The 22,374-nt window shown below is 41.0% G+C and overlaps 1 protein-coding gene across 1 annotated transcript in view; it reads left to right on the forward strand.

Moving 5' to 3' along the window:
* UTRN (utrophin) overlaps positions 1 to 22,374 on the forward strand; it is a 399,896-nt gene that overhangs the window by 77,768 nt on the left and 299,754 nt on the right. Inside the window, exons 3-4 of the mRNA XM_087817673.1 lie at positions 7,652 to 7,713; positions 20,915 to 21,007. Of these exons, the coding sequence (XP_087673799.1) occupies positions 7,652 to 7,713; positions 20,915 to 21,007 (155 nt within the window). The remainder of the gene's footprint in view (positions 1 to 7,651; positions 7,714 to 20,914; positions 21,008 to 22,374) is intronic.

Raw genomic sequence — 22,374 nt, forward strand, 5'->3', positions numbered from 1 at the left:
CGGTACACAGTGTCTTCTATATACCTTCTAAAGGTTTTCTATATCAGCTCTATAGACAATAATAATAGTCCTACATAGGAGTGCAGGAAGCTTTTTGGGTACTGAAAATATTTTCTTTTTGTTTTGATATTTTTCTACAAGATTTTTTGTTTGAGAATTACTATTTCTTGGATATTTTTATTGTTTATCATGTGGATTTATAAGGAATCTAAAAATATCTCTTAGATTTCTCATAATATGGAGAAAAATAAAGCAAACTCAAAAAAACACTGAATATTTAGCAGTCTTGAAAGGGCATGTTTTGTTCTTGTTTTGGAAAGTAGAACTTGTCATGACAAAGTCTGAAGTCAGATCACTGGAATGTTTTCTACATTAAAAAAACTGTTCCCTATTCCCATGAAAAGTTATTTGCATGAATCTTCATGCATCTAGAGATATCTGTTTATGAAGCAGTCACTCTTTTTTGAGATTTCTGTAGAGTTTGTAGAAGATAATAGATCTTTATTTAATAATAATAAAGTGAGTAATCAGATTTCACAGAAGTTTTATTTAATAAGTCTAACTTTGGTCAATAACTAAAAAAATTAGTTTTCTATTGGCTTTCATGACAATGACTCACCATCCTTATGACTCATTCGGTTCCTCCTAAATAACCTCTCCTTGTTCTGTGACATTTCAACTGATTTTAATAAAACTCTTGCTCTAGGATAAGAGTCCAAAATGAAGTATTTGTAAGTAAAGTTTACAATTCCTGTCCCCATAGGTTGAGTCCTTCTTGTGCATTTGCAACACATATACTATGGTTAATAATTAAGGTGTCAAGAGTTTTTCCAAAACATACTTACATAGCGGTTTCAAACAATACCAGATGCCTATAAATCTTACAGATATTCTTCAGGTTAAGGTTAGCAGCTCTGGAAAATGAAAGTAGGGGCACATTTCCTCTTGTGTTCCTATGCATTTGTTTAAAAAACTTGAGGAGCTCATCAAGGAAAAAATAGGTAAGACGTAAGTAAATTCTAAACTTAGAACATGGCCAGGAATTAAATGGATATATCTAATTCTGAAAGTAATTCTTTGGGGAGTAGATTAATCATTTTGTAACACTGTTGGGTTAAATGCAAAAGAGCTGTCTCTGAACCCTGGCTACTTTGGGGTATCATGCTGTTAAACTTGGGCTAGTTTAGACCGTCTTCAAGAATATCTCCATGGTTGGGGGGTTTTGCTTAGTAGTTTTTGCATTTTCAAAACTAAGTCTTAAGGTCCCTTAGTGGTAAGGGAAATGCAAATCCAAACCACAACATACCATTTTACACCACCTAGGATGGTTATAATAATAAAAAAGAAGTGTTAGTGAGGATATGGAGAAATTGAAACCTGTGTGCATTGCTAGTGGGAGTGTAAAGTGGTGTAGCCACTATGGAAAACAGTTTGGCAGTTCCTCAAAAATCAAAACATAGAATTGCCATATGACCCAACAATGCCACTCGTAGGTATAGTATACGCAAAGGAACTGAAAGCAGATAGATACTAGTATGCCAGTTTTCACTGTAGCATTTTCACAATAGCCAAAATGTAGAAAACCCAATGGTCCATCAGCAGATGAATGGATAAATAAGACGTGGCATCTACTACAATGGACTATTTGTCCAGCAGTAAAAAGGAACAAAATTCCGACACGTTACAATATGGGTGAACCTTGAACATATTCTGCTACATGAAATAAGCCAGACACAGGACAACAGATATTGTATCATTCCACTTATATGAGATATCTAGATGAGGCAAATACATAGAAATAGAAAGATTAGTGATTGATTATCAGGGCTGGGGAAAAGGGGAGTGGGAGAGTTATTGCTCAATGGTATAGAGTTTCTGTTTGAGTGGATGAAAAGTTTTAGAAACAGACAGTGGCAATGGTTGCACAACACTGTAAATGTAATTGATGCCACTGAATTGCACACTTTAATGTGGTTTATAATGGCAAATTGTATGTAATATATATTTTACCACAATTTAAAAAATTAATAATGTAAAATAATAAAACCATTGAAATGCAGACTTTAAATGGCTGAATTGTATGATATGTGAATTATAGTTGAATAAAGATGTTTTATTTTTTAAGTATATCTTTATTGATTTCGGAGAGAGGAAAGGAGACGGGGAGAGAGAGATAGAAACATCAATGATGAGAGAGTCATTGATCGAGCCCGCAACCCGGGCATGTGCCCTGACCGGGAATCGAACCCCCATCGCCTGGATCCCAGGTCGACGCTCAGCCGCTGAGCCACGCCGGGCCGGGCTGAGTAAAGATGTTTAAAAACAAACAGTTTGGGGAGCTAGAGGAGTATTAGATAAGGAGACAGGGATCCTGACTTGATTTACGGCACCAGCTAACTGCATGCTGTCGGTAAGCTGCTGGCGTCTCTGGTCTGAGGTTGATCAGGTGCCTCTTTACTTCCCTTCCTGCTCTGTACACTGTGATTCAGTGACAGTAAGGTGGGCATTCTGGTGGTGGGTTAGGTTGGCTCTGAGCTGTAACATTTTCCTCCAGTGCTGAGAATAGTAGAAATTCTCTTTCCAGTCAAGGTGGAACTGTGGACTTTCTGAGCTCCATATTTGTAATGAATTTGGGAGCAGAGTAGAAAGGCCATAGGTCATGCTAGCAGAGCATGCAGTTGCTTAAGCAGGTTGATTTTCAAGGAATCTATATTTTCTTACAGAACATTCTTTTGAGCATGTATTTCTAATTTTGTACTCTTGATCCCCTTTATGGGTGTCAACTGTTTTCAGGATTGAAAGCTTTCTGAAGATTGGATTATTTTAGAATTATTGTCTTGACATCATTATATGTTACAGCCCTCTGTGTTTGCTCATAGATACACAATTATGTTTTTATTAAATATGCTCTTTTTTGGGTCAGGTATTTAGTCTGAGCCTGAAAATGGAGAGGGTGTTACTCGATTACGTCTTAATCTGTCTAGAATGCCCTTCTTTCCATCTTTGCATGAACCTACTGCATCTGTCCTTCACGATATATTGTAAGTGCCCTTTCCCCCCATGAAACTCCCTTTGACCTCGTGCTTGGATGTGCATTGAACACAGGCTCAGAAGCTGGTCAGACCTGGTTCTGTTTGCAACTCTGCCGCTTGCTACGTGGGTGACACGGGTGATTCATTTGACTTTTGTCCCTGGGTCTCGGCTTCTCATCTGAAAAGTGGAGTTGTTTTCCTCTTCTCACTCCATCGATCTCTTCTCCCAAAGAGACCATCAGTTTGTTTTTTGCTTTGTATGGAGTGAAGCAAAGGTCTGCTTTAAATGCAGTTTTTAGCTTTAATAACTTCAAACTATAAATGCAGTAAACTTACAAAAATATCATTTGAAATGTTATCTCAATTTCTTTTACACTTAGGTAGTTGATAATTTTGAATAGCACATTTTAAATTTTAAGTTTTTCCCCAGGTCCTCTGAGGAAACAAACTCGGGAGTTTAAGCACTCTGCCTGTGAGCCTGTCTCTTCCTGTCTCTATTTCTTTGTCTCCGTATTTATGGTATTTTACCGATTATTACATAATATTTATGTTTCCGTATGACATTTTAATCCACAGTGTTGGAATAAATGAATTGGGGTTTTTCAGAGAGCAGCAAGTCGGGTGTGACACAGCAGGAGAGAATGACATGTTTAAGCCTTAGTAGAAGATTTATTTGGGGTTCAATTCGCATCCCCAGAAAAAGAAGTGGGAGCATGGTCTGAAATTCTTTCATTGCTTCTGAAATCATCTCTTTGCACTAATGAGAAACTGGCTTTCTAGGTTGTGTTAAATTTTGTGAAAGAGGCTCCCATAAAGTCAATCCAAGTTTGAAATCATCCAGCAAGACATTTCTTTTTTGGCCTAAATTCTAAGGACTTCTTTTCTGAGTAGTTGCATTTTATGAAACTCAGGTTATTGCCAGCCAATTGGACACTCTTCAGTTGCTTTGAAAAATGTACTAGGGGGTCATGCTTTCCCTCTCATAGTAGAGTTTTAACGGTGGTGTATGTGTTCCTGAGGCTTGCGTGTTTCCATAGGGGGTGCAACTCCTAATTTCTCTGCCCCATTTCCAGTTTAAAGTTTAAACAGATTTGCTGCTAAGGTCTGCTAAAGGAATGTTTGATATGCATTTGAGCTGGTGGAGTGAAATAAATTTCAGACTCGTTCCTTTGCAGATTTATAAGACAGTTGTGTTCATGTTTCTTGCTTCATTTCCCTTACCCGTCACAGAAATAAAATTCTAGGCCAGGCGGCAGCCAAGGCACTAGATCTGCGTGAGCATGTCAGAAGCATTTTAAGAAGAGCAAAGTATTTAGAGGAAGAATCTGGAAAATCAGCCTTCAGGGATTTAACACATTTTTCTCCTAATTCGGTCTCGTGTTTGTCCCGCTAAAGGAGAAAGGTCATTAATGGGTAAGATTTACTGAGTTGGGAAAGGCTTCCAGAAACTAAGTGTGTTTCTAAAATCCACATCCAAAGAAAACACTTGTTTGGAAATCTGAAAGAATATATTTAGACTGAAAATTATACTCACTCATTTAATGCATATATAAATAATCTAGTTATATGTAAATTAATTAATTGGTTTGATCATGGAGAGCTAAGTGAATTTAAGACTTTTGAAGTTCTGTCTACATTTCTAGGAAGGCAAAATGATTGATCAGAATAGCGTGACTTAGATTTTGAGATGTCCTGCTACCACTTTGCTAGTGTATTTTTACCTCCCTGATACAGAGACCTGGGCCAAGGTCATAATTGTTCTGTGGAAGGCAGTTCTATGCTAGTAAGTGTTCCAAAGTTGTTACATTTTTAATCTCATAATCAAAAAGCCCAAGGCTAATTCCTGTACTTGAACTGAATTCCTATCTGGCAGAAAATAAGAGGGGTGTGAGTGTGTGTGTGTGTGTGTGTGTGTGTTGGTGTGTATGTGTCTGAAAAAAGTGACCTGTGAACTCAAGGCTTATTGGGGTACGAATCATTTTTTTCCTCTTTAACTTTACCAAGAACATTAATATAAAAGAATTTTTATGAATTTTGGAGTGCTTTTGAAATGTTGGGTTTTATTACTTATCTTTTACAAGCCAATACTTTATTTTATATCAGTTATTTGGACTCATATTCAGACTTTGATTTGACCCAAAGATCAAAGACTGTTACAGAAACATTACCTTATTAATTTTTATAAACATCTCTATATGGTGGGAATCTATTTTTTAAAATTTTATTTTATTCTATATGTGATAAAATTGAAAGATCTTATTTATCATTTGATAAGGTGACAGGTACTTCATTCCACTCTATACCTGTAAAGGATGCTATATGGTATTAGATAATTTAATATGTTTTTGAAAATAAGAAGGCTTATTTCAGGTTAAGAAAAAACAAAATGTAGTAATATTTGTCCCTTAGAATTTTTCTAATTTTTATGGTCAAATATTCTTAAGTTGTTTGAATGTTATGAAATTAACAGAATTTCGTATTTATGATATATATAGTTGTTCATGGCACTAAAGAATAATAGATATGGCAAAAAATAAATCTTTTTGAGGTAGTGGGATAAATAATTGGATTTTCCAGGTGCTCTGAACACTGATTTTAATATGGTATTCATACTGGTGGAGCTGGTATAGCTCTCTGCAGGTTGATGCGTCTGGTTGCCTTATAGTCTGCGTATAATCTGAGCTCTGTCCCTCTTGGGTGTGATGGTCAAGGCTGGGACATTCAGAGTGTGTAAGCAAGTCCTCTAGGTTAATAAATGGCTTAGATGTGGCATTGATCAGATGGCAGAGAGCCTGAAATCAGGGCTGATGCTGACTGCAATTGTCCTTTCTGGAAGGAAGGCCTCCACTCAGCACAATTAACATCAAGAAGTTTCTTAGAGAGCAGTTTTGTTTTTCCTCCAGTTGTCCCTTTGTGCCTCGGAGTCCGTCTCCAATTACCTTTATGGATCTGTAGAAGTGCACTCTTTCCCGAAGCTGCTGCTATATTTATTCCAGGAATGACCGTTTCATTACATACTCTCCTTCCAGAAGAGACTGAGGACCAAAGATACCACAGACGTGGGGAAGTGTCAGGGGAAATTTCTCTTTTTTTAGAAAAAATATTTTTATTGATTTCTAGAGAGAGAAGGGAGAGAGGAGGAGAGAAACACCGAGGCGAGAGTGAAGCATCGATTGGCTGCCTCCTGCAGGCCCCTACCAGGGGCTGAGCCGGCAACCTGGGCATGTGCCCTGACCGGGAATCGAACCAGCTACCTTTCGGTGCACTGAACCACACTGGCCAGGGATGAACTTCCGATTATGCTGCTAGAGATGAGTGAGGAGGTCTGGGTGGGAGGCAGCCCTTTCAGACTGATGCATGGAGGGCAGAACACACTTGGGCCTCCTCTGTTATTATTATTTTGCTGTTATCACAGGGGGCAGCCGGGTGGCGTGGGCGATAGTGGAACAAGCAGCACATGCGTACCCAGAGCCACAGCTTTCTGCACCATTCCAAGTGCTCCTTAGGCAGCTTTCAGAACTACTTAGAGGTTGTTAACGGGCTGCTTTGTAGGACTTAACCAACAATGACCCTTGCTGGTTGTATTAGAGAATCGGCGAGCAATTGAACAGGATATGACTGGAAGTAACAGAAGGGGTAAGACAGATGTTAATCTGCTTCGATCACACAGATACTATATCAACAGCACTAACAACAACAAGGAACTGAACCCCAGCTCTTTGCCAAGTGTTTCCCCCTTATATTCACTAATCCCCACTGTGCCCGTATGAGCTGGGTGCTATTTATTCCCATTTTACAGATGAGAACTCGGAGGCTAGGAGCCCTTATAATGACTTACCCCAGGCCATAGGCTAGTAGATTGGGATGAGGTCTTTTTGGTTCTAAAGCCCTTTGATCTCTTCCTTATATCACCCGGCCTCCTTAGAGCCCACTCAGTTACTGCCCATGTTCAAGAAGTTCAGGATGCTTTAGTTTTTTTAATATCAGTTCTCATTGGTTGTGCCTTAAAAAATGAATTTGTAATCATTTAAAAAAAAGGCTGATTTCTCTACTTGTAAAATATATAGGTCATTTTTATGGAACAAGATCATTAAAACCTTGCCATGTCATTCTTACTACAGGAACACTGTGTATGGAACTGACTATAAACCTTACGCTGTACTTACACTAAACCTTATACTAGTTTTTGTTCTGGAAGGTATGGGACTCGTATGAAAAGGAGGGAAATCGTGAATTTCTTAGTTTTTAATGGATATCTTTGATTTTTGTTTGGAACATGCTGACATTTTCATCATGCGGAAATTTTACTTAAACAAAATGCAAGTCTGTGTTGCCTATAATAGTGTGAAAGCAAGGTCCTGATTCTGTCCTACGCGTGTGGGCTTAATGGCTGGCAGCTCCGTACCGAGGCGGAGGGTGAAGAGCCAGCTCCGAGGGAGAGGCGCCTGAGCCCCCTGTGCTCCAGGCCTCAGCGGGCGGCTCCGTAAGTGAGCTGGGGGCCCCTGTGCCTCGTGAATCCTACTAATAAATAGCACTATTTAAAACTCTCGGCGTAGAGATGATCTTGTTTACTACCGTATCTCATACTTTTCCCTCCCCTCTCCTTTTCCCTCCCACAGATGAACACAATGACGTGCAGAAGAAAACTTTCACCAAATGGATAAATGCTCGCTTTTCAAAGGTAAGCAAGACTTTCAGACACCTCCTGACGATTCGGGTGCTTCACTCTGATGGATGGAATTTGGTTGGAAGTGCAGTGAATTTTCCCCATGAAATGGGATCTAATAAAAATACACAGATGATACATTTATTCTCTCTTTGTTTTCTTTAAAGTAGGTTGGAGTGGAAATTCTGGTGTAAATAGTTCAGGGTGCAAACAGTTCTTTATTTTTACCCGGCAGGCTCTGGACATCAATCAAGCCAACAGTTTGCTCCTTTTGATTCTGAGAATCTTGGGTACATTTAGGAAATGAGCACATTGTTGGGAAACTTTTATGTTCACTTAGCTAAAAAGATGCTTTCATTTTGCCTGATTAAGATCAAATTGTTATCACTCAGGCAACTGCTTTACCCTGTGCAGTCAGGTGTGGGAAGTTTTATACTTGTGGTTGTGGCTACTAATGTTTATCTGCCATGTCATTCTTTTCTTGTGAACTTCCTCACTTCTTTCCCTAAAGATGTATGCTTCCCCAGTATTTCTTACCACTTGGGTTATAGTCAAGGTTTTGGTAGATTATTTTTGTTAGGGGCAGAGTGAGCAGAAGAGAGGGCTTGGCAATGCTAATTTCAAACTTGTCCCAATGGAGTTATCCACTGGTTATTGAACTGGTTCCCTCCTGGTGTTTCTAGGTAATCCAGAGGCTACTGGAATTTTCTACTCTGAGTCTGAGATGGGAGGAAAATTTTCTGGTTAATGGATTGTAGGATGACTCTATAGCAAGATGAAAAATAAACATTTCTCAGAGAAACACCATTATGGTATTTGAAGTAGTACGAAAGCTGTTTTAATTGAGTTATTTTTCAAAATTTTCTACTTGGGGAGGTTGCAAAGGTTAGGAAAGTAAACATTGGTATTACTTTGAAGCAAAATGAGACTGTTTTAAGATTTCTTTGAGGAGCAGTACAGTATTAAAAATTGCTCCACATCCCAATATGTACAGTTGATTATTTGCTTGCAATGTGTATTTAGGTTTTGCCAGTTTTTGTGGAGGGATATTTTATCTTGCCTCTGAGAATGTAAGGAATGTGAACACTGTCTGACATTGACAGAGGTCAAGAATATAGAAGCCCTTCCGTAATTGGCGGTTTTCTGTGTAGGATTATTGCAAAGCGGACACAGGTACTTTTTTGGTGAATTTCAATTCGTTTTGTTGTAGAGGCACAGGTAACATATGAGTGCTTTCGATTTCCAGTGGTACCAGAGTAGATTATTTTATGAACTTGATATTTAAAATTATACGTTTATATTATATATATTATTTTGTAATATTAAATCAGGGCTTTAAGTCCCCTGTAAATTATTTGCCCAAGGAGGCTTGTAATTATTTCCAAGACAATGAAAAGACCAGGTAATGTAAATACTTTTAGAAAAAGTTGTAGTTATGTAAACTGACACAGAAGCTAAAGGCTTGTTTTTATTTGGAGAAACAGTATTGAAAGTAGAGATGACCCTGGAAACATTTTCTTTTAGATTACTTCTAGTAAGAAATCAGAGTCAAAAAGGAAATTTGGATACATCTAGAAGAAATTTATGAAAGAAATTATGAATATTTGGATATAATGAGGTGGAGGACTATGCTAAACTTCATATATATACATATGTATATATATTTTTTTCTCTGGCTGTCTTAAGTCCATAAGTCAGACTGCTTCCAGACTAGTGATCGGGAAGGGACAGACTGGGAGATTTCCATAGGCTCCTTGCAGGGCTTACCTCCCTCGAAGCTGGTTTAAGGTTGTATTTGAGCAGGGTGTCACTAGGTGATTGACAGGATAGCACAAGAAAAAAAATCCTGTGGAAGGGATGAACTGTATGTCATTCTATCTTATCCATGTCCTCTGGTATATCATGGTGGACTTTAAAGTAGAATCAGTGATTGCATCTGCTGCTTACCTGTGGTGTGGGCCTCTCTGGAGAAAGGGCCCCATGTGGTGAGAAATCCAGCAGACCCTGATGGCATCTTCTGCCATTTAGGAATTTGCTTTAAACTCCTTCCCCAGGCATTTCAAACTTTGTGGCTCCCTCCCTAGCCAGAGTCTTAAACACCAAGTCTTGTTGATTCCAGTATCATATATATTCAACATTGTCCCTTTCTCTCCATCTTTACCGACACCTTCTTTTGCCAAGTCACCATTATTTGTGTTAGGAATAATTTGTGAAAGACTTTAAGACGGGCAGAAAAGATTAGTGGGAGCCCTGCCAGCTCATCTATCTGGGTTATCTGCCTTCCATTATCTTTGAGCTACTCTACAACTCTGTGAGTTATAGACAACAGATAATCATGCGAATGATTCTTATTCATAAAAATGTAAAGTAGCTTGGAATGCAATGGATTATTGCCCCTTGGATAGGCCTGTTTTTCCATCTATTATAAATTTACTTCAGCTCTCCTTTAGGTAAACATACGGCTTTTTGAATTCTCCTCTGCACCAGTTTTAATGCCTTACTGGTTCCCTCATTAATTAATGAGTCGAAGTCTTTGACACGTTAGTATTACATTTGTATGAGATTCACTACTTTGCCTTAAAAAAAAAATTATCCCTGAACACACGGACCACTGTAATAATTTGCCAACTGGTTCTTCCTTTCCACCTTCTCCTTACCCATCCCCTCCTCCCACTTTCTACAGAGTAGCTGGGGTGAGCTTAAAGTGTAAGCCTAGATACCTCCTTCTTTTCAGTAAAATCCTTCAGTGGCTGTCCATTGTTAGTACCTGGCTTTGAGGTGCTAAATAGTTACCCCTTCCGCCTCCAATTTACTCCTAACTTAATTTCACTTTACTCTTGCCCCCTGCTTATGCTCTGGCCACATAGTCTGCGCCCCCCACCCCGTGAATCTTCCCACGGCGTGTACATAAGCGCCTCTCTCCATCATTTCCTGGCCAACCGCTACCCATCCTTGCCTGAGCTTAAACGTCGCTTAGTCAGGACACCTTTCCTGAGCTCCTAGAGTAGGGTAGGTATGCTCCAAACTCTTAAAGTTATACCCCTTGAAGCACTCGTCATAACTGTAATTTAAATAATTGTATCTGGAAGTATTTGTCTCTCCTCTCCTAGATGGTGGAATGTTCCATGGATGTAGGGTTGTCTATTTTGTTCAGTGGAACAACTTCAGGCATTTAGCAAGCACCCGGAGGGTATTTATAGACTTAATAAATCAATGAACAATAGTGACTGAAACATACATTTAAATGCCTTCTACTATATATCTCAGTTGGAGGTGGTGATTGGAAAGAGAGGAATGTGGGAATGAGCTAAGCGGCATAACCTGTGTTATTTCGTGGATATAAATACATCAGGGCTTTTGCCGCATTTACTCTCAAAAACAAACAAATCCAGCTATGTGAAGTTTTCATATTTACCTGGTTTCTTGGAGTTGTGCTGCAAAGTTTATTAAATCACCATTTGGATTTAATACGTATCATTCCCGGGTTTACTGGATAGAATTCTTCAAGTAGGATCCACCTATAAATGAACAGTGAAGAAAATAAGATTTAAAACGAAACCAGCTTAATTCATTCCTTGATAAAGGACTTGGAAAAGAGCTTGAGAATACTGAATAATATGAATCTAAAGTCGTATTTTGATTTTAACTAAATATGTAGAAATATGATCGCTAAGACAGCGTTCACTATAAATATATACTCTTTTTCTGTAAGCCCTTGTTACTGTCTCACAGAATACACCATGCTTTGGATTTCGGGTATCCTGAGAAGTCACACAGTATAGAAAAACTTATGGTTGTTGGATTTTGAAAAGTTATGCAAAGCTCAGAAGAAAATGATTATCTAAAGGGGCAAAGAGTTAGGAAATTAAGCCCTTCTTGCTGGATATGCTGCTCATTTATTTATGACCTCTGGCAAATTATTAGGCAATTTTTTCAAGTTGCTTAGTTTTGTTTCTCTAGCGATGAGACACACTTGATCATAAAACTACTTGCCTCATATTGCTAAGAAATAGAGAGGCATTATTGTGAAACATTATGGAAGCTTATAATTACTTAGGAATGCTAAATTAAAACCCAACCTCGTACCCCCAGCTTGTGGTATCCCTGGTCTGTGCTATATATATATATTTTAAGACAGAAATGGAAGAAGAAAGCATTGGCTCAGTCAGCCCACTTTGTTCCATTGTCTGGTGCGTAAGGCGTGAGGGTTTCATTCCTAATTTGAAGAGCCTTTGGGTTGTTAGTGGGCAGGTCCCCTGGGGGACCGGCCTTGTTGCTTCGCTGTTGGGAAATGTGTTCTGACTTTAAGCCTTCATTTTCTTTGGATGACTTTCAGAGCTTCTCATCTGGCAGAGCCGAGATGTACAAATTGCTGAAGCTCTTTTATCAGTTTAGTGAGGAGATTCTCACAAAAGGTTTAACAATAAAGGTTAGGTAAGACATGCAACACTTAAAAATGCTGAACTTGAGCTTGGGCAGATTTCTGCTTTTCCCCTTTTGAAGATAAAGGTGAGCCACGTTTTCATTTAGTTACTATTCCAAACTTGACATTTAAATTGATAGAACAGAAAAGGGGAAACCTGGAGCATTTTTATAGATTTCAGTGTGAAGTGCTATTCAGATGTGTTCCTTTCGGAGACAGTGGGATATTCTTTCGGAGTCCTATCTTTTTTCCCTTTTATCCTTAGAAATTGATGGTCACAGAAATAGAAGTGGGGAAATATGTGTAGGGAGGTTTGTAGAGGCCGGTGCAACAAAAGCATCCTGCAGGTGTGTAAGCCTTTTTTTAGTCTCGTTAAGGAGACTGTCGAGGCTTCCTTGTGTGACGATAAATAGCATTTCCAGTAGAGATTTGAGCTGGACGGTTACGCACTCGGTCTACCATTGATTTATTTTCACGAATATGTGTATGGCATATAAAACACTCAGCTAAGTGTTTTAGGGACCATAATCATTCAGATGGTTCCTTAAGAAGTTTCCATTTAAGTCTGTTCACCAGTACCTCTCAAAAGTGAACAATAAAATGCATTTTATGTCCCTAAACAGCTTCCAGATATGCTTTGGCTGTATTATGTAAGTCAGCTTGTTTTGGTGTCATTCAACTTGATTTTTGTTTGTTTGGTTCCAAACATTATATTTGCAAAATGACTCTCACCTTGTTACTCTAGTGAAACTAAAAATAAAAAAATAAAAAAAATTAAATATTTAGCATGCTGTGTTGTGTACATTTTGACTGAGCCTATTAGTAGTATTTGTAGTTGTTAAACAAATTTGATATTATAGGCTGAGTCTTAGTAATTGATCAATTTTTGGATTGATCTGCTAAGAGGAAATAACTTTTCACCCTCCACGTAGAAAGGGATGAGCAGAGCCACCTACCTGTGTTCTTCTATTTAGCCCGTGTGATACCCTCCCTCCCCCCAATTTCTCCCTCCCCTCCACTCCAGGGTCACCAGATTCCCTCCATTCACCACCCAGGGCTAGCTTTGGGTCAGTGCCAGGTTAAGTGGTCCATGCCTTCAACTCCCAAATCCATCCTGTACCCAGCTCTTCTAGACCTCCTGCTGGTCGCGTCTAATGCAGGCATTTTAGGCCCTGTGGCACCAGGAGCAGGGCCTGATGAAAGACGCGCCTCTCTGCTGGAGGCCTCCCGAGGGGGGGGAAGGGCTACCGTCCTTTGACTCTTGGGCCTCTCCCGCAGGCACCTGCATCTTCTGCTGCTACCTCTTGGGGTGTCTGGAGGTTCCACTCCAGAATGGCCAAGGTGTATCTGCCCCCTGCAAAAATAATTTTTTTTTTTCTTTGAAAACTATCCCTGAACACGTGGATCACTGTAATAATCTGCCTGCCAACTGGTTCTTCCATGCCTCACCTTACCCATCCCCTTCCTTCCACTCTCTGCAGAGTGGCTGGAGTGATCTTAAAGTATAAGCTTCAATTAGTGCAAAGAGGGGGGGCCTAAGCCAATGTGGGCCAGTGAGCTGTAAAGAGAGGACTGGCGAAGAGTGGTGGTTTTGGGGGGAAAGAAGCTTTTTCTGTTAAACAGAGCTAGGGGACACTGGACCCATTTTCAGCTGTACCTGGCCTAGGAAGCTTTTAGTTCCAATTGCTACAGGTAGCTAGCCGTCCACTGAGCGTGAGAGGAGCCAGACTGAGGTGTTGGTGACGGTGACATTGTTATTGTTTTCCTTGTTGGGGAAAAATCTGCTAACAAAAAGACCTCTATTCAATATAGAATGAAGGAAAATAATTTATTATTGAATATTCAGTTCAGATGAGGTGCATGCAGGCAGTGGCAAAAGACTAGAAAGTCTGGACAGACTTTCACATGAATGTATGGTGACGTAGAAGAAAGAGCAGCGACGCTTGTCTCCTGGGGGGACCAATGGATGCACCTTGCGCTGGTCTCCTGTCTGCCTCCTGAGAGACTCCTGAGTAAATTTAGAGGTGTTTGTTATCTTGCATTGGGAAATTAGAGTCAATTTAATCCCTGCCCCAAAACTTGGGTCTATGTTTTATTTTTTTACTATTTTAAAATTTTATTGAATTTATTGGGGTGACATTGGTTAATAAAATTATATAGGTTTCAGGTGTACAAGTCTGCAATACGTCATCTGTATATTGCATTGTGTGTTTACCAACAGGTGTTCTTCTGTAAACATATATTGGATCGTCTTTACTCTTTTCTACCTCCCTCCCATCCCCTTTCCCTCCTGTAACCACTGTAAACTTCTCTGTGTCTGTGAGTTTTAGTTTGCTTGTCTTGGGTCTTCGTTTGTTGCTTTCAGGTTTATATCTCACGTGTGAGTAAAATAATATGGCTCTTAACTTTTTCTGGATGACTTACTTTGCTTAGAATGATATTCTCAAGAGCTTTCCATATTGCAAATGGCAGTATTCCATCTTTCCTTATGGCTGAGTAGTATTCTATTGTATATATATGTACCACATCTTTTTTTATCCAATCATCTATCAAAGGACACTTAATTTGTTTCCATGTCTTGGCCACTTTGTATAATGCTGTAATAAGCATAGGGATACATATATTTTTTCAAAATTTTGAGCTAGGTACCCAGAAGGGGGTTTGCTGGGGCCTGTTATGTTCTCAAGGGGACACTCTAAGGGAAGTGAAGGGGCAGGGCAGCTGCCTCTCCTTTATTAAACAAAGAAGCTGGTGTTTGGTTACCTTTACATTAGTTGTCATTGTCAATGCCGTAACCAGCGCCTCACCCCGGTCCCACGGAAGCCTGCTTTTTGAGGCAATGCATCCTTAAGACATCGCCGCCGCTTTGCCGGGCGTGCGTGTGTGGGGTGAGCTGTGTTGTTTGTTTCGTCTGCCTTCAGCCCTTGCCGATGTGCACGTGGAGTTGGGGTTATTCAGCCAGCAGCCCTTGCCTGGTGATTTGTCCGTGGGGCCCGCACGTGGCCCTGCCTCTGGCTGCCAGGCGTGCGAGCCCCACATAAGGGTCCTCATTGCAGTTTTATGAGCACTGTCTGCTATCTCGGGGACTGGGTTACCAAACTCAAGGTTAAAAATTCTCTTACTGGTGTTACGACTCCTGATGCTCTGGAAGACATCGTGTGGTCTAGCCTGTGTTTATAGCACACTGTAATTTTTCAGGCCTATGCCTAATGATTGATCTGATTCCTACGTGAGCACCGCGTAAATCATTGCTCGGTGGGTGGTGTGGTGGTCGTGTGACCGCCTGAGCCACCTGTTTCTCCTTTCCTCTTACTCCTTCCTTTCTCCCCTCCCTCCCTCCTTCCAGACAAGCTTCTAAGTGGAATCTTGTTCAGCTCTCAGGGTCTTGTGGGGACCAGCAGGCCTTCTTACAGAGGAGCTGAATGAGGAACGGAGCCCTGCACTCACTAATTCTTTAAGCGACCCTAAAGCGTCTTGCTGGTTTTCCTTTGTCAAGGTGTTTAAAGGCCTCTTCTGCTTGCAGTCAAAAGCTGTTCTGTTTTCACTCCTCTACCCTAGGCTTTGATATCTGCAAAGTAGGTATGGAAGATCGTGCAATCTTCGTCTAGTTGGTCAAGCTACACATTTTATAATTGTGATGAATCTAATTTCATCAGTTTACTTAATCTGGCATTAAGGGAGTGCAAAGGACAATACAGGGAAATAGGGGCTGAGAGGAGGGGGCAGCCAAAGCTAGTTACTTCCAGTTTCTGTCTTCTGGAATCATACCATGTTGCTGCCTTTTTAAATTTTGTTTTAAGGTTAAATGTGACCCAAGGCTTATCTGCTCTTCAAGTTCAAGATTATTCATTTGTATTACTTTGTGTTTATTGGAAAACTATGGAAACCCCTCTCGTGATTGGGGAGGGTGACCTGAACTTGACATTTCTTCAGGGCCAGGCACAAAGGAGGTTTTTGCCAAGTATTTGTCTGATTGAATTATTAAACTGTATTCTTTCTGTCAGAGAAGCCTCTGTAAATACGTCTTTGTGAACAATTAAAAATCTAAATAAGAGGTTAACTGTCCAGAAGAATGTTTTTATTTTTATTAAGCGATGACTTCTGACATTCCCAAACTTTCTCAGGGCGGGTCCCATGTTAGAGCCTGTGATGGGAAAGCACCACTGTGCTTTAAAGCTGTGAGCTTGAGTTCATTTAAATGTGATACCTACAGACCGACAGTCTCAGAGGGAAAGGGAAGGCCCCGGGAAGAGATTAACCAAAGGGCTTATGTGCATATATGCATTGCCCATGGACACGCCTGGGGCGCGGTGGGAACTGGGCAGTGGGGGGCAAGGGGGAAATGGGGGGACATTTGTAATACTCTCAACAGTAAAGATAAAAAATATAAATGTGATATACATGTCTTGTTGCCCTCTTCGGAAAGTCATTGAATATAGCTCCCTCTGCTCTCTACCCCCTCCCCCCCAACTGATTAACTATTTCCTTCCCTGTATGTTGCAGTCCTGTGACCTCATAATTTTAGTTGCAGTTTAGCACAGACTTTGAGAACCTGCATTTGGAACCGAATTTTGTGTTATCAGAGCCCAGTTCTGACCCTCAGTTGTCATGTCCCCTCTATGTCTCAGTTTCCTTACCTTAAAGTACTATTATGAAGAAACAAATAATACAGGTAAATGGCACATCTAAATCTCTTAGAACACGTCTAGGTGGTGGCTGTTGCTGTGCTGAAGAACATTGAATGTTTCCACTCTCCATTTTGGTATGGTCCACGAGCTAAGAATGGTTTTCATATTTTTAGGTGGTTTCAAAACAGCAAATGAAGAATAATTGTTTTGTGACACATGGACATTATATGAAATTCATATTTCAGAGTCAGCAAATAAAGTTTTATTGGAATACAGTCGTCATTCTGACTGGCTCATTTGCTTATGTACCATTTCTCGCTGCTTTCACATTACAGCAGGGTAGACTGGTTTCAGTAGAGACCAACCACCTGGTCAGCAGCACCTCATTTGGGTACTCTCTGGACCACACACTGGAAATGTTCTGACCCCTGCCGTAGGGCACAAAGCACTGAATCACCACACCTGCAGGTGTTACTCTCCGGGTTGTAGGTAGAACTTGCTGTTAGGCACAAGCTGGTTCTTTCCCTCCGCATCTGGGACATCCTAAATTGTATTTGTTGGGGATATGTAGTATTGTGTATTGGCTGGCCATATGTGTGGTCAGCGTGGCTGTGTTTTTGTGTAATTTTGAACTGTAGTTTTGGATTTGTATGGATGCAGGTTACCATCCTTCATTGTGTCAGGGAGGAGATTCACAGGCTGTGTTTTCCCCTCTTTGGCTCTCCTGGAGGTCAGCCAAGTGGTCTGTCTGAGGGTGCCAGATGGGAGTACACACTGATAGCACCATCCCTGGGGGTGGGGTGGGAAAGTGCTAGGAGGAGGGGACACAGTACAAAACATATGTCTTATTGTCATCAATATTTGTCAGAAATTTTGAAACAGAATAAAGAAGGAGTTGTTAATGTAGGGTTTTTGGTTTTAAAGAAAATAAAGGAATTGGTTGCCCTTGTCTGAGTGACTTCTAGAAAGACAGGACTGACTTAGTCATCTTTGTTTCAACAGAATGCTCCCCAGGGAAACTTTCTCAAAATTTGTTGTTCAGTAAATGAGTGAACGAGTTAGATAAGAGAAAGATGAAAAGAGTGTCTCATCCAGGAAAATTAATGCTACCTCTTAATTAATGCCTCCCACTTCACCACTGAGCAGCAGTGGAGCTCAGGGAAGAGCCCAGTGGGCTGAGTCACGCCGTCTCATGGTGCATACCTAAAGCACAGGCGTGCTCTTCTAGTAGCATGTTCATTAGTTTTGAATGGATGTGTCCCTTCCTGTCGTCAGTTAGTGAATTTAAGACCTTGAAGATATTTCTCTATGAATTGACACTACCATGTACTCAGGTTCAGAGCCCACTTTTGCATTCTTTCCTGGGATGAAGAAATGCTTATTTGTTTTGTTTATCTTTTGAGACATTGTTGAAATTTTATGGCACCTTTATGACAGTAGAAATATTAGAGTTAAAAGTCTGTGAGATGAATGATAATATAAATGATATACTGAACATCTGTCATCTTAATGTGTGTTTTTTTAAAATCCTCTCCTGAGGATATGTTTTACTGATTTTATTTTTAGTTTTTAAACAATTCTTTATTGGTTTCAGAGAGAGGCGAGGGAGAGAGAAAGATAGAAACATCAATGATGAGAGTCATTGATCGGCTGCCTCCTGCACACCCCACACTGGGGATCAAACCCGCAACCCGGGCATGTGCCCTGACCAGGAATCGAACTGTGATCTCCTGGATCCTAGGTTGATGCTCAACTGCTGAGCCACGCCCGGCCGGGCTATGTTTTACTGATTGTAGAGAGAGGAGAAGGAGGGGGGGAGAGAGAGGGGGGGAGAGAGAGAGAGAGAGAGAGAGAGAGAAAAAGCTCAATGTATGAGAGAAACATCGATCAGTTGCCTCCTGTATGCACCACCACAGGGGATCAAACCCACAACCTAGGTATGTGCCTTGATGGGAATCAAACTGGCAACCTTTTGGTGCACAGAATGATGCACCAGCCAACTGAGCCACCCTGGGCAGGGCTGTCATCTTAGTTTTTAATAGATGAGCAAATAGCCACAGAAAGGTCAAGTAACTTGCCCAGAGTTATATGGTGGGTAAGAAACTTTCCTTGCCTACCGCGAGGTCATCGACAGACATTCATAGTTAGTTGTAATATGGACAGATACTTACATGTACTTTATTTTATATTATGCTGGTTTATATTATCTTATTTCTAAATGGATAGAGAATTTGAAAAGGCTTAAGCGCCGCTTGGTTATTTGACTGCCCTTGTCGTCATTATTTCCTAAGATCCTTTCTGTGCTTAGGTTGCCCTGTTTGTTTCTCCCATGAACTTGACCTCTATTCTTGTCTCTTTGCTCCAAGGGCGGTTCAGCTCTCCCTGAAGGGGAACCTGGTTATTTGGTGGTAGGTTGCTGAAGTGGACTTTGGTGGGTGGAGAAAGGGGGACGCGAAGGGGCGGCAGCAGGTGACCAGGGCCGTTTCTGCCTTTGCTTCCCTGAGGGCACGTAGTAGGTTTGATGTGCAGCGAAGTCCCCTTGCCCTGCCTCCTGAAGTACTTCTGCCTCTGGACCGCGTCTCCCGCGTCCTGCAAATCTGTTTGTTACCGGGATCGGTGGAGATAATCTGTGTGTCCCTGACACCATCGCTGCTCAAGAAAACGGCAGCTGGAAAGAGAAGAGCAGTTTTGTTTAGCCTACAAATGAGTCAGTTTATTCTTTACTAATTCTGTGCTGAACACTTTGCCATACTTCCCCTCACGTAGAGTGTTTGGACTGTGGAAAGGCCAATGTTAGAAATCGTTAGTTGACTACACGTTACACCCACAACCATAATGAGTCAGGAGAATAGAAAAAAAGGCGTAAATGTGAAACTTCAGGAAACCTCAGGATGGCTCCCCCCTCCTCCAGTGCCAGCTCCGGGTAGCAGTTTGTTTCATACGACTTTGTGTGTATGTTTTTTAAAGCAAAAAGGGCAGAATGTAAAATAATTATTGGTCAAAAAATATCTTTATTGTTGAAAGGAGCTAGGACCGTTCATCACTGTGGAGATTTCCTATTAGGAGGGAGAAATGGGACACAACAGAATGATACAGTATTTATGACAGTGGGCTTTCTAGTTTTCTGGACATTTTCCCGTAGTATTATACATTATTCGATCTTTACTGTAACCTGTGGTTTAGAAAGGGGTTAAATAGCTGACTTAGGTTCACCGGCAAAGTAATGGTCAAACGGATTAAAACGGAGCTTCCTGATTTTGTGTGTGGTAATCGTCCTGTTGGACCCCCCCCATCAGATCACACAGACGGGGCAGGATGTGCCTGGGGTGGGGTGGGCCTTCTGGGTTCAGACCCCAGAGTATGTTTACCAGGGACGCTGATGCCATTTCAGTCAGGGAGAAGAGTGTGAGAGTTTAAGAATTCTATAAGCTTTGTTATTCAAAACACTGAACTGATACTGGACTTTGACCCAGAGCCCAAAGCGTTTTAATCATTTAGAAATTAAGAGCTAGGGGGAGAGAGTAACCAAAGAATTTATGTGCATATATACACAACCCAAGGACGTGGACAATGGTGGGGAGAGGGATGGGGGAGGGGGAAGGAACGGGGTGGAATGGGTCATTGGGGAGAAAAAGGGACATCTGTAATATTTTAAACAATAATAAAATTTAAAAAAAAAAAGAAAGAAATTAAGAGCTAGGGGTATGGACCTAGCACCCGAGAGCTGAAATTCATGCTCGCACAATGGAAATACAGAAATGCATTCTCACACCATGAGTGTAAGGGCAGTGATGGAATAAGGACCTGTACGCTTTTCGTTGGCCTCTGCCCCGGGTGTTTGTATACTCATTTATAGTTTCACTGCATCTTTTTATGATTCCTTCTCAGGACGATATACCTTCATCAAGGCGTATTGACATCAACCCCAGCTTTATTTGCCCCCTTTCTAAGAAATAATGCAATTTAAATTCGTCAGCTTACATTTGTAATGAGATTTCAAAAGTTCTGTGTATTTATATTTGTTCTTTTTATACAAGGCAAACTTGAAGAGTCAGCTGATCGTCTAGAATTTTTAATCAGAAAAAATAAACCGTCCTTTTGTCTGCCAGGCATGTGTGGAATTTTTGCTGTTGAATTAACTGTTATTTTACTGTTTCTTATACAGAGTGGAAAACCACCCATCAGTGATATGTTCACAGACCTCAAAGATGGAAGGAAACTGTTGGACCTTCTGGAAGGCCTCACAGGAACATCGCTGGTGAGAGGAGTCATCTTAGAGAAACAGGCTAATGGATTGCCTGTCTCTGATCATTAGTGATCCTTGAGGACCCACTGGGGCTGCTTAAAATGTAAAAGCTGAAATATGAATGTTAAAAAAAAAGCATTTTAATGAATTCTTTGATAGAGCAATATTTAGGCTTTCTGGGGTGGGGGGGCGGGGCCTATGTTTATCAAAGATAAAATTACTTTAAATGTTTATTGCTCTCAGGTAGCCCAGTAGAGAATTATAAAGAAGAATGGATATGGAAAGAGGGCATCATGTTTTGAGCAGCAGAACATCTAGAGACACAGTTAAATGTTATTTAACAAAAATTAAAACAAAGTTTTTAAAAACTATAGCATTTATTATTATTATTTAAAAAAAATATTTTTATTGATTTCAGAGAGAGAGGAAGGGAGAGGGAGAGAGATAGAAACGTCAATGATGAGAGAGAGTCATTGATCCGCTGCACACCCCCTGCTGGGGATGGAGCCTGCAACCCAGGCATGTGCCCTGACCGGGAATCGAACCGAGATCTCCTGGATCCTAGGTCAATGCTCAACTGCTGAGCCACACTGGGGCCGGGCTGTGGCATTTCTTTTTATTCAAAATTTCATTATTGTCTTTGTGTTTGTTTCTCCATCAAATCCTACTCTGTTACTTCATGTGCAAGGTACTGTGCAGGTAGAAATAGGGCTAACGAAGAGGATGCATTTTATGAAGACAGACTTTAACACCAGGGGTAGAATTACTGTAAAACGTATAGAGAGATGCACTCCCAAAGATGAATTCCTTTCTTGCTTTCCAGATGGTGGGTAGGCCCTGTTGGAGAGGCCAGTCTCTCTCTCAGATAAGATTCCCCAGCCAGTGAGGCAGAAAGACGCCACCCAGATCACCTTTCCCCAGGTGGCATTCCTGCCTTCCCGGTGGGCCCTGGTAATGCCAGCTGGTAAGGAAGCTGGGGTAGCACATCTGAATCCCCCTGCTCTGTCCACACTGGTACAGATATGGAGGTGACATGACTTCTAAAATTTTCTGCATCCAGACCCATTTAGAAAAAAGAAGCTTCTTTCCCTAAACTTGTTTGCACATTAGAATTACCCGGGAATTCTAAAAATTCCAGACCAGAGACTACACCCCAGACTCACTAAGTCACAGTCTTTGGGGGTGGGGTCAGACGGCGGCATTGGTGTCTTTGGACGCTCCCTGGAGGTTTCCGTGTACAGGCCAGCGAGGGACCTGCAACCTTAGGGTGGTGGCGTGGGGCGTTGTCCCTCTGCCGACACAGGTGCCAGAGGCCGAGAAGCCACAGAGGGGCTGTGCCGCTGCTGCTGATCTCTGTGCATCTCAGTGTCGTTTTTCGT

This window comes from Miniopterus natalensis, chromosome 5 (assembly GCF_054644295.1).
Source record: "Miniopterus natalensis isolate mMinNat1 chromosome 5, mMinNat1.hap1, whole genome shotgun sequence".
Taxonomy (NCBI): domain Eukaryota; kingdom Metazoa; phylum Chordata; class Mammalia; order Chiroptera; family Miniopteridae; genus Miniopterus; species Miniopterus natalensis.